This window comes from Lotus japonicus, chromosome 6 (assembly GCF_012489685.1).
Source record: "Lotus japonicus ecotype B-129 chromosome 6, LjGifu_v1.2".
In the NCBI taxonomy this organism is placed as follows: domain Eukaryota; kingdom Viridiplantae; phylum Streptophyta; class Magnoliopsida; order Fabales; family Fabaceae; genus Lotus; species Lotus japonicus.
Window position 1 is genome coordinate 62457261 of NC_080046.1, and position 13346 is coordinate 62470606.

Sequence of the window (13346 nt, forward strand, 5' to 3'; positions counted from 1 at the left end):
AAAATAATATTATTAATTGGAATCAAAGCATGAGGACAACCCTCTCAAATAAGAGAAAAATAGTCATATTTCATATTAATAAGTCAATGTCTATATTGTTAGTTAATAATCATTTTAAAATTTTAACATCATAATATAAGTTAAAGAATTAATACTAACATGTGATAAGAAAAAAATGCTTATTTTTATGCGAGTAACACCAATACCTTACCCATTTGTATTTGTTCATTTTTTGATTCAATTTATATGAGTAACTAAGTAATTTTAGATTTATAGTACAACTATACTTGATAATCAATAAAATAAACTTATTATTAAATTTAATATTTTTACATTAATAAATTAAAATTTTTGAAAATATAAATATTCAAATAATATTATCTGTGGTTAGGTACTGAAAAAGAATAGAAAATAGTTATCGTATCATGTCAAAATAAGTTCGAACCCACCCCTCATGATAAAATTTGCACATGATAGAAAAGATAGGATAAGGGACAAGATTGCATTATCATATCCGGTTAGCACAACAAACATCGGATTACAACAAAATAAGATTACATTATCCTATCTTGTCTCTTTCTTGACCACCAAACACATCCTAACATTTAATAATATTTTTATACTGATATAAATTCGTACAAAACTAGTAGCCCATGTAATAAATAAAAATTACACTGAATTTGAAACTTTTTACCAACTATTATGTATCTTTGAATATAAGATAATAATAAAAATTCAGAAAATTTGGATTAAAATTTGATAAAAAAAACTTCCTAAATGAATATCATTTTTTTTTGTCAAAAAATGAATATCATTTCTTGTTGGGTTTTGGTGTTTTTTTAGTTGGGCTTGATCATTTTTTTTTTCATTCTAGAAGAAGCTTTTATCATATATGAGGGAGTTGTTCTCATTCCTTTATTCAGATAAATATATCTCTTACTTTTGAAAAACAAATGCAATGAATAATATATAGAAATAATCTTTGAACATAATCGATTGTTTTGCTTATGTGTCATATGCATAGTAAAATTTATCATAGTAAAACATAAATTGAGTTATTGGAGATAGATTTGATAATAATATATTTTATTTCTTATATATAATTTTATTTTATTTATGAAAAATATTTTTATCATTTATTTATTGATCTTCATTTTTTGAGTTAACGCTTTAACTTTTTAAATTAAGGAAAATGCTGGATTGTAAGAAATGAAATGCAAGAATTAAAAATATCATGAGTCGCTTGTTTTCCCCAAAATGGTATTATAATAATAATGGTTTGACTTTTAATTAAACTTCAGTGAATTTTAGATACTTGTTCATTCTTATGTTTCGTAACTTCTACTTTCGTACTAAACAACATGGCTGTTAAATTAATTCATGTTTGTTACTTTTTTATATTCACTCGTAATAAAAATAATAAGTATTGTTACATTGATTTTGGTTCCTCTTAAGCAACAGTAACTTTAAATGGCCAACTAGATGAGGGATAAAATACATGCAACTAGACGTGGCTTGGATTGATTTGATGGTTGACCATATAATAGTTTCATATATATGGTTTGGTTTTAATATCTGCCAAAATTGATAATTAGTAATTAAATAATTTTAAAAAAAGTTAATTTACATTATACAATAACTTAAAAAACTTCTTGAATTTTGTTATTAAGCAATCAAAACAAACTAAATGAATTAAAAGAAACTAGATTCGGCGATGAAAACGAAGACCTGAACCATATGTTCTGTTCAGGACATGCCCCCAGGCCCGAGCCTTGTGGAGACAGTTGGAAGCTATCTTACCTTGCATTGATGGAGGGCAATCGTTTCAACAGTGGCTCGTTGGGACTCTGATGCAACGTGAAGCGACACTGGCTGTCGCGGTAATGTGGTGGAATTTGAGATGGGGTAACCAGCAGGTGTTCGAAGAGGAGGTTTGGCATATGACCCAAATCCGGAGGAACGTGTTGTTGGACGTGGGAAGCTGGAAAGGAGACGCGACTCATCTTGTGTAGATGGCGAACGCATCGAGCAATAGCAGTGTAGGTGCGAGGTTGGCATGTCCTTATCTCACTGTGGATGGGAGTTGGGATCTAAGTCCAACTATGAGGAGGATGGGTGGTGCCAGTGTTGTCAAACTCGCGAGTTAACTCTTAAACTCGTATGAGTCTACGTTTCTAGGTGACAAAAACGAGTTAACTCGCAGGTAAACTCGAAATTTCCTTGACTCGAGCAAACTTGTGTCAAACTCGGTAGACTCGTACAAACTTGCGAGTTTACTCCGCGTTTACGAGTCAAGGAGGAAAAATGAGTAATATTTTTTAGCGCAAGTTATAAAGAGAATTGCACCCCAAAAAACCCAACAAAACAAAACGTCCAAGCAAGGAAAACCCAACAACACAAGAAATATAATTATTTATATTAAATTTTTTACACCGAAAAATGTAGTTATCGATATGGTAAGGGATTATTTGGGAGAAGTAAGAATTTATATTAAATTTTTTACACCGAAAAATGTAGTTATCGATATGGTAAGGGATTATTTGGGAGAAGTAAGAACGTATGGTTGTGAATGAATATTGCATTGGACCACTCCTCCTTGGAATGGCTCTGTATTTTCATATCACATCGATCAGGTGGGCAATGGTGATGAGTACCTGGTATGCAATCCGGCACTAAAGTCAACAAAACATAATGAAAATAAGGATAGGGTTAGAAAGTAGTGTGTACATGGGGTATGCCCATGGTGTGTATTTAATATTTATATACTTATTGTATATCAAACCCGGGAGGAAATCAATGATATGATAGAGATATGCCAAGATATAACAGGTATTGTCCAGTAAAATAAGATATCACCTTGATTCAAGAGTTATTATGCTCATATGCGTGAAAAGTTGCCGATATTAGACCAAAATACACGAGCCTACAATTTTATTTCGTAACACTTGCCCCCTAATTCTAGTATTTGAGACATTAGGATGCTTGGGGTATCAAGTTCAACAACTACAAAACCATAATATTTCACTTGAGAACAATATACATGTATGATGATATTCAAAGATGTAAGTCTCTTAATTGTGAAATCTAACCAGAAATTGTATCAACGATATTTCCAACAAATAACCAAGTGCCAAGAAAGATATCCTTCAAGATTAACAAATAAGTTTCACCAATAGAGCAAAGAGAAAACCATATAGCTAAAACATCAATCATAAGGTTAAAATTAAGCTGATAGGTGAAACAATGTGTAGTATATAGATATATATGTATCAAAACGTTAAGTATAACTAGTAATGACTAATGACCCAATCAGATTCAGCTGTCTTGTATAATTATAGGATGCGTGAACCTACAAATTTAAAAGATGAGTGCAACTTGTATATCAAAATGCTGAGAACAAAATACGAATGATTGTGCTGCAGGCAGCAATCGGTTGAATTCTAAAATGAAACAAGTGCTTTTTCCCCCACAATTATATATAAAAACAAATAAAGCCATCTTATATGATCAAGCAACATAATTTGTTAAGTTCAAATTAGATTACCAAAGACTTGAACCTCAAACAATACAGCAATGATAAGTTAATAGCTGAAAACAACAGATAAAATATGAATTGAGACCTTAAACCGAACCGAACTATATAACTTGACCTAATGATGCAGAGAAATTGTGCTACAACATGTATGTCAGGAAGCCTCTTGACAAAATAACACAAAGGTGATAAAGCACCAAATAGGCCTATCAGCAAAGCATGATAGATGGCTAACAAACAAGTATTGATGATCACAGCAACCCATATGGTTCCAATTGTCAAATGCAACAAGTTTCCATTCAGGCTATGAATCAATCCTATAGAATCAACTAATAGAACTAGATAAGCTAATACAAGTCAGTGAAGTCACAAATTTAAATTTACTATTTATTCAGATCTTCAAACCCAAAATAGGACAGACGCATCTGCATCTATCTTATCTTGGTTGATTTTTTTTCTCTTCATACAGCTTCAACAGCTGAGAAGCTTCATCCTCAAAACAATTCACAAATTTCTGCAAGAACATATCATCAGTAAGTTTAAACGCTGTAGGCGATTTAGCATCCTTAATCAAACCTCTACTTTGAAGAAATTGCAAGACAAAAGCCCTGGGAATAACTCTTTTCTCCAAGCTCAACGTAAGAAGTATCGGTTGCTTGGCAAGCACCAGAGAGTCCCAACCCATGTGGTTGACCCAAAACTCCATCACAGACTCAATTTTCTTCTCAGATGCCTGCATGCACCATGGATGTCTCACAAATGCTGAAACAATAACTTCTTCAGACCAGCCCCATTTCTTATACAAATCAGTCTTCCTTTGCCACAGGGAATCGTTCATCATCTTAGCAATCACTGCTACAATGAAAAATGTCGAGGCGGGGTTGAATCCTAATCTCTTTACTTCTTCCACTGCCTTCTTAATGATAGGATGATGCTCACTGACGATATGACCCCAACGACGAAGTATAAGAGCAACTTTTGATTCAGGGACACCATTCTCAAGCAGCATTTGAACATTAATGGATGGAAGCTTAGAATAAATCAAGCAAGGACAGTATTTTATAGAGTATATAGTGGACTCATCAGAAACCAAGAATCTTTTGAGGAAATCATAACATGGGGTGATGGTATTTGCTAAGCTCTGCTTCAAGACACTGGGATTCTTGGTCACAATCTGCACAAGGTCGGAAGTTGAAGCACCCTTTGAGAGAAGGAAGTTGAACTTTGGAAGAATGGATTTGATGGGGTCGGAGGAAAGAAGCTTTGGGTAGCTTTGGATGATCTGAGATAACTGAGGGTTTGAGAAGCCATGGGTTCTGAACAAGGCGAGGACAGAGTCGGGTCTGTCTGAGTTGTCGAGACGAACTCGGGTGGAGAGGTTGGAAGCGGTTTCAGGGGAGAAGGAGAAGTTGTTGATGAGGTAGTTGGTGGTGAAAGAGTGTTGTTCAGAAGTGGAAAAGTGTTGAAGAAATGAGGGAGTTCTGATGATGGTGATGTTGAGGTTGGAGCAGAGCATTGCTCTGCGATGGAAAACACCAAACATGGGGAAGAAGATGAACAAAGGGTTTGTGAATAAGGAACATGTATTGAGAGAAATTACCAAAAAGAAGAGTATATTAATATGTTTTATTTTTGGGTCTACCTAATATGCACCACTTTTTAGTGGTGTAACTTTGCACCACTATGTTAATTGTCCATTTTACCCCTGTTCAAAAAATTAATCCCATCAAAATCCACCCGGTAATACCAATATTTTTTTCTTTTTATAAAATAATTTTTTTTAACAGGGGTAAAATTGACAATTGGTATAGTGGTGCAAGGTTGCACCACTAAAAAGTGGTGCATATTAGGTGGCACCTTATTTTTTAATTAAATCTTAATTAGTTAATATCGTTTTTTAACTCACCTTGAGTCAATCAATCATGTTCATGTACCCAAAAAAAAATCGAGAAAAGCATCTCTATTCTCTACATTAGGGATGACAATTTTTACCCAAATTCATGAGTACCCGCCCGAACCCGATCCATTTTGACGGACAAAACCCAAGTTGACTGAATTTGGGTTTGGGTTTTACCCGTACTGTAGCAGTTTATGGGTTTGGGTATGATATTAGTTAAATCTCTGCTCATACCCGCCCAAACCCGAACCCAAAGATACCCAAAACATAAAATTACAAAATAATTCTCATACATGTATATATTTATAAACGTTGTTCTTAGTGTTTGATGAATAATTGTACTTTTGTATGTTTGAGAAAGTAATGGATGAGGATGAGGAATAATAGTATTTGTTTTTTTTTCTCTATGAATTTCACTTTTTTTAATGAAAGTAAATTATGGATCGAGTTACTATTTCACGAAAGGAATGAGTTTGAGTTTGAGTTTCAGGTAAATTCGAAACTCAATGGGTTTGGGCATGGATTTCATTTTATCGCTCATAAGGGTTTGTGTTTGGATTTAAGTTTGGGTTCTAAGATTTGGGTTTGAGTTTGGTAATTGTAAAACTCGTGTCCGATCCTACCCATTGTCATCCCTACTTTACATAAACAATATTGTTCGAGGCAAGTACGATGGGTGGGAGAACTCTCCCACGCAGATGCATTCATAAAGACTTAATCCCGATGCATATCTTTTAAGTTAAAATAATCTCCCATTAGTTGATCTACTGGATGTGGAGTTTTTTTATAAGCTAATATAATAGTATGGACTATGGAGTGTTTTTAATTTTTGGGTTAAAATCTATAACCGTCCTTGAACTTTTAGCGAGTTTTGAAAATCGTCCCTCGCCGGAAAATTATCTGAAAATCATCCTCATACTATTGAAAACAATTCGGACCTGTCCCTCTGACAGTCCCAGGTCCGACCAGCGCTTACGTGGCTCTCCACGTCAATTAATGAGAGCCCGACGTGAATTTTTTTTTTATAATTTAAAATTTAAAAAAAAAATCCTAATTAGCAATTGAAACATGGGAGAGGGAATCTGCTCATTTTAAACATGGAGGAAAGACTTCACACAACGGTGAAAGATGAGAGAGTAAATGTGCAATTAAGTCTTAACCTAAAATATAATCCTCTTCCAAAGATTGCGTTTAATAATCCAAGGCCTTTGTACTATCTCAATAGTCTATTAGAGCCTAATTACCTTTGTGGGGGTTGTCCCCACCTATTTTTATTAAATTTCCATAATATATACATGATCTGGTCTAAAAAAATTAAAATGATTCATACAAAACAATTTGGATATGGCTATGTAATAAATAAAAAATTACTGTGAACTTGATAGTACTTTTTAGTAACTATTACGACTCTTTAAAAATAAGATAATACTAAACATTAAGTAAATTTCTGAATTAAAATTATATAAAAAAATTTCCTAAATAAATATTATTTGTTGTTGTTTGTTGAGCTTTTTTTAAGTTGGGCTAGATTTTATTTTATTGCTTCATTCTAGAAGATGCTTTTAACAAATCTTACTTAATGATAATGTTTTTATAACAAATCTTACTTAATGAAGAAGCGTATATTTATCCTTTTAGTAAGTAAAGCTATAAATTAAAGCAAAAAAAGCAAAACAAAGGCCCCGTTTGGATAAACAGCTTAATTAAGCGCTTATGGTCATAAGCGCTTATGACATAAGCGTTTATTCATAAGCTATTTTTAAAAATTTATTGAAATAAATTAAAAATAAGCTGTGTATAAGCATAAGCTGTTTTTCATAAGCTATCCTGAGTAGCTTATGAAAATAAGCTGAAAATAGCTTATGGCAGACCATAAGCTGTTTGCATAAGCTCTCCCAAACACTGGCATAAGAGCTTATGCTGTCAGATAAGCTCAAATAAGCTCTTCCAAACTGGGCCAAAATCTCAAATCTCAAGACATGAAAGTATTTGAGGAAGATATATTTGATATACTTAATTATCTCAACATTTCAACCTCTTATTACAATAAAGGCTTAATTGTACATTTGCTCCCTCATCTTTAACCATTGTGCAATTTTCCTCCCTCATGTTTAAAACGAGCGAATTTACTCCCTCATGTATGAATTTGTGAAAATTAGCCTCCTCTGTTAGTGAGCCGTTTGAAGGTTAACGGAGGTTGCTGATGTGGACGTCATTAAATGACGTGGCTCTGACATTTTTGCCACTAAGACTCCATGTAAGTAAAAAAATAATTTCAATAAATAAAAAATTTCATTTAAATTTAAACAAATCCTAATCATCATTATTATTAACTCTCTAATAAATCCTAATCACCATCATCTTCATCTTCTTCTGCATATAAAAAAAAATCTTCTTCTTCTTCTTCTATGTTCAAACCCAGAAAAATTTCCAAACCTAGATAAATAATCTCAGATTGAATCCAAAAGCCCTTTGTTCCTTGTACAAAATCCCTTCATCTTCTGTACCTGACGACTCAACAAGTCCCAAATTCATAGATCCAAATCTGAATCTGAAACTATGTTCATCTCCATAATCTTCATCCCCTTCTTCAAATTCCAGAAAAATGAAAACATAAACACAAAATCTTGATCAAAGTCATCAAACCCACCATCACCATCCTCTCCCCTCTTCATCAGAGCCACAAGACTTGGCCAAACACAGAAGAAAAAAAAATCAAAGCTTTCTTAAATCCAGAATTCTTCTCCTCCTCCGCACCTCAAAATCATCAGTCACAACCCAAAATCAACCTTCCTTTGAGTTTTGGGTATCGATCTAGGTTGGAAGCGATCTCTGAGCTCAGATCCAATGGCTATTCGCGATGGATGAAGAAGGAAAATCTGGGAATCTGGGTCAGACCCACTAACATCCGGACGAGGTTGATGAGACTGGCGGAGGAGGACGACGAGGACTAGCAGAGGAAGGCGGCAAGGACGATGTTGATTATGAAGACGGTGATTTTGTTCCTGGGTGCATATTAAAAAAATTCAATCTTTCAATGTTTCTTTATTTGAGTTTTTATGTGAATTCAGTTGTGGTATATATAGACCAGATCAGATTCGAAAAATGGAAGAGTCATTTCAAATCCGGAAGTCACATAAACCGGTGGAGTTGATAAAATGGGTAATTAAGTACTGATTTTTGCACTTGGCTTGAAAAATAACTTCTTTTCAAGTTACTTACTGGAAGTTTTGATGTTATGAAACTGTTGTGCAAAAAAACGTGGAGCTTGAGTAGCAGCAGCACTGTGCTTTAATTTTAAGTTGGTTGTTGAATTAAATTGTTTTATTTATTTTCTTTTTTATTTACTTATGTGTCTAGGTGGTATAAATAGTAAAATGGTGCAGAAGAAAGGTTAAGGTGGTGTAAATAGCAGTGCCACATAAGCAATTTCGTTTAATTTTGGATGGCAACTTAACGGAAGGGGCCAATTTTCACAAATTCATACATGAGGGAGTAAATTCGCTCGTTTTAAACATGAGGGAGAAAAATTGCACAATGGTGAAAGATAAGGGAGCAAATGTGCAATTAAGCCATAAAGACAATAAAATAGATATCATACCCGTGCGATGCACGGGCTTACTTAAAATATTTTTCAACATTATATAAAAATTATTATAGTTAAATAATTAAAATTAAAATATTTTCACTATAAATATATAAAAAAATTATGTCAAGACATTTCAATAAATATTATTATAGTTCATTTTGTATAAATAATTAATATTACTCAAGTTTAATTATTAGCATAAAATAATTTTAACAATTAAATTTTTTATTTATTATTATTTTTTTTGACAGCAAAGAGAATATATATTATTGATAGAAAGGAACATGAACAAACCCACACAGAAAGGTACCACCAAGAAAACCCCACCCAGGCTCTTGAAAACTATAGTGTGTACCTCATTAAAACCTTACTAGAAAAAACTCATTTGGGATAAAAAACCAAGTGAAGAATAATTTTTATTTATTTAATAATATGAAAAATTATTAAGTTAATTTGAAATATTTAAATTACTAAAAAAATGTTAAGTAGTAAGTGTTTAATGTCTTGAAATAAGTTTTAATATCATCTTTTATATTATTTTTACCTGGAAAAGCCATTTGGTGTGACATGTCAAAACCAAGAATAATAAATTAATTTTAACTTTTTGAACTATAATAAGTGATAACTTAAATAACTTTTTTACAAAAAAAAAGCTCAATAATGCACATATATGTTATAGTTAATATTAAATACCTCTCACAACAAACATTTATTCAACTTTGACCATTATTATTTTCTCTATTATACTTCCTTGAGTAATTTTATTAATATATCATAGATTAAAAAAACATTTTTTTTTTCAATAATGCACGTATATGTTATAGTTAATATTAAATACCTTGTAGCAACATTTTTCAATTTTAAAATAATTTTAATTTTTAATATTTGTAAAATGCAAAACTTAAATAATGTTAAAAAAATATTTAATATTTGTCAAATGCAAATAAATATTTATTGTTTTATATTTTAATGTATTTAATGTAAAACTCAAGTCTCCTTCACATTTTTTTTGGTACATCGGAAAGATAAATTGCACTCGCCAGAAATCGATTCCTGGACCTCCCCCTATCCAACCCATATGTCCCCAGTTCTTACCACTTGAGCTATCCTACAGGGACCAAGTCTCCTTTGTATATAAACTCAAATGCACATATTTGTTTTTAATTGTATTTTTTGATTGTAAGATCTTAATAAATTATAATTTTTTATAAATATAAGAAATATATTAAATAGAAGAAGAGTCACTATTTCCTTCATTATTGTCTTATAATTTTATTTTTTTAATTATTTAATGGCTTTAAACATTGCAATTTTATTAAGTTTTTAGAGTTGTGGTATGCCACACAATTTCATATTATAATATCATTACTTTCTAATAACTAATGCTTAAATTTTTTTTAGACGGTTACATCTCCATGGATATGCATGTAGTATAATTTTTTGCGAGTTCATTTCATTGACCTTTCATTAAAAGAAAAATGAAAGTACATCAAAAAACACAAATACATTCTAGGAGTACACTATTCATTGTATGTTGATTATACATATTCATCTATTTATTTATTTAACCATTATTGGGGACTTTTCATTTCTGTCAATTTCTTAATCTTTACCCCCTCATATGCCAACTTACTAATGTGGATTATCATGCTTACAAAAAAACTAATGTAGATTATTATTTTTAATTCAATCTTTGTGTTTAATACAATGATGAAGTCTCTTGTACATATACACATTTAATGCTTAAAAAAACACAAGTGTGCTTTACATACATATATATATAATATATATACATAGATATAGATAGATAGTTTTAGAGACATTGAATTATTGTTTTGAACCATAAAATGAGTCTCATCATAACTTTATTCTGCTTAATATTTTTGTTATCAAACATGTTCTTTTTGCGGAGGATCACAGTGACATTTGCATACTCCTTGAAAGCATTTCGCAGGACATTCAACGAAGCATATCACATGCCCACAATCCTTAGTGCTTTGACAGACCACTTCATGTGCACTGACCTGGGCCTTAAAACCTACAAAAAGTCATTCACATTATGAAAACCTTAATATTATTGTACACGATTTTACATAGCATGAAACCAAGCTAATTAATGTACACATACTACTTAAATTTTTAGCCTAGCTGATTATTTATTTGTACAAAAAACAAGAAACATAGAGAAATACCATGTTCAGATGTGATGAGAAATAAAATTGTGAAGCAAAGAAACAAATATGAAACTTTAACTTTCATTGTGCGCCTGAGAATGAAGTAGTTTTTTGTGAATCAATGTGTTTTGCAAGAATTCAGAACTGAGTTATACATGACTATATTTATAATGACATGAAGACTATGTTTAGTGGTATGAATATGATAAGAGTACATATGACAGAGAGTTGGATAAGGGGATGATAGGATAAGATTATGATAAGATCTTATCTTATCTTGTGTTTGATGTGGACAAGATAATTATACGATATGATATAAACAATTAAAGTTTATATTTTTTCCAAATAACGACATCATTTTATTATTAAGAAAAAAACTTAAGTTGAGCACATACTATTTATAATTTATTTTTTCTAAATTAATAATCTTAAAAAATAATTATGATAGTATTTTTTTTATAAAAAAAATTGGTTACAAAAGGAATTTTTTTATTTTTATAAATGAGTCTAAATATGGTTTTGTTATTAACTAAAACAAATTATTTTTCATTGAATAGTCCCTTTAAATTGATTCTAAGTAACAATTGATTCTAAATTTGCAATAGAAAGTTATAAATATTAGGATTATTAAAAGTTCAAAAAAAATTATTAATATTATTTATTTTCAAATTATTTAGTATTTAAATTGTAAATTAGCCTGAAAGTAAAATAGTTTTAAGTTGTTTTTTTTAAAGAAAATAATATTATTAATTGGAATCAAAGCATGAGGACAATCCTCTCAAATAAGAGAAAATTAGTCATATTTCATATTAATAAGTCAATGTTTATATTGTTAGTTAATAATCATTTTAAAATTTTAACATCATAATATAAGTTAAAGAATTAATACTAACATGTGATTAGAAAAAAATGTTTATTTTTATGCGAGTAAGACCAATACCTTACCCATTTGTATTTGTTCATTTTTTGATTCAATTTATATGTGTAACTAAGTAATTTTAGATTTATAGTACAACTATACTTGATAATCAATAAAATAAACGTATTATTAAAATTAATATTTTTACATTAATAAATTAAAAATTATGAAAATATAAATATTCAAATAATATTATATGTGGTTGGGTTAAAATCTATAACCGTCTCTGAACTTTGAGTGAGTTTTGAAAACCGTCCCTCGCCGGAAAATTATCTGAAAATTAGATATTCTTCTTCAACATCTTTTTCTCCTTCATCAACAATCAATGCTACCAAACGTAAATCTCATTCTTCAAACATATGGGAGCATCGTTCAAATCAAACTTTGGTGTATTCTTAACAGAACCGCTGTTAAGCTTGCAAGGCACCATTGCGTCTTCGACATTTACCCATTTTCTTCTTCCTTCTTTCTACTATAACCTTGCAAGATTTATGGGTTCAAAGGGGGTTTAGGGTTAATTTGGGGATTTAGGGTTAATTTATGATAATTGGTTAAATAAAATAATTATGATTTTTTTAAATTTTAAATAATATTTTTTTTACACGTAAGCTCATTAATTGACGTGGATAGCCACGTAAGCACGTTGGCCGGACCTATGGTGGCCAGAGGGATGGGTTCAAATTATTTTTAATAGTCTAATGATCGTTTTCAAATAATTTTTCGGTGAGGGACGGTTTTCAGAACTCGCTCAAAGTTCAGGGACAGTTATAGGTTTTAACCCAAAATATAATCCTCTTTGCAAAGAGTGTGTTTAATAATCCAAGCCTCGAAGGCCTTTATAGTTTGTACTATCTCAATAGTCTATTAGAGCCTAATTACCTTGTGGGGGTTGTCCCCACCTTTTTTTTTTTTATTAAATTTCAATAATATATACATGATATGTTCTAAAAAAAATTAAAATGATTCATACAAAACAATTTGGCTATGGCTATGTAATAAATAGAAAATTACTGTGAACTTGATACTTTTTAGCAACTATTATGACTCTTTAAAAATAAGATAATACTAAACATTAAGTAAATTTCTGAATTAAAATTACATAAAAACTTTTTCTAAATAAATATTACTTTTTTGTTGGTTGTTGGGCTTTTTTAAAGTTGGGCTAGACTTTTAGTTTATTGCTTCATTCTAGAAGAAGCTTTTAACAAATCTTACTTAATGATAATGTTTTTATT

General features: G+C 30.9%; 1 protein-coding gene across 1 annotated transcript; it reads right to left on the bottom strand.

Annotated features, from left to right (window-relative positions):
• Nucleotides 1-3686: 3686 nt before the first annotated feature.
• On the bottom strand, nucleotides 3687-5092 carry LOC130723737 (uncharacterized). The gene has a single exon (XM_057574862.1). The coding sequence runs from the start codon at nucleotides 5073-5075 to the stop codon at nucleotides 3969-3971; it is 1107 nt and encodes a 368-aa protein (XP_057430845.1). The 5' UTR covers nucleotides 5076-5092; the 3' UTR covers nucleotides 3687-3968.
• Between the last annotated feature and the right edge of the window lie 8254 nt (nucleotides 5093-13346).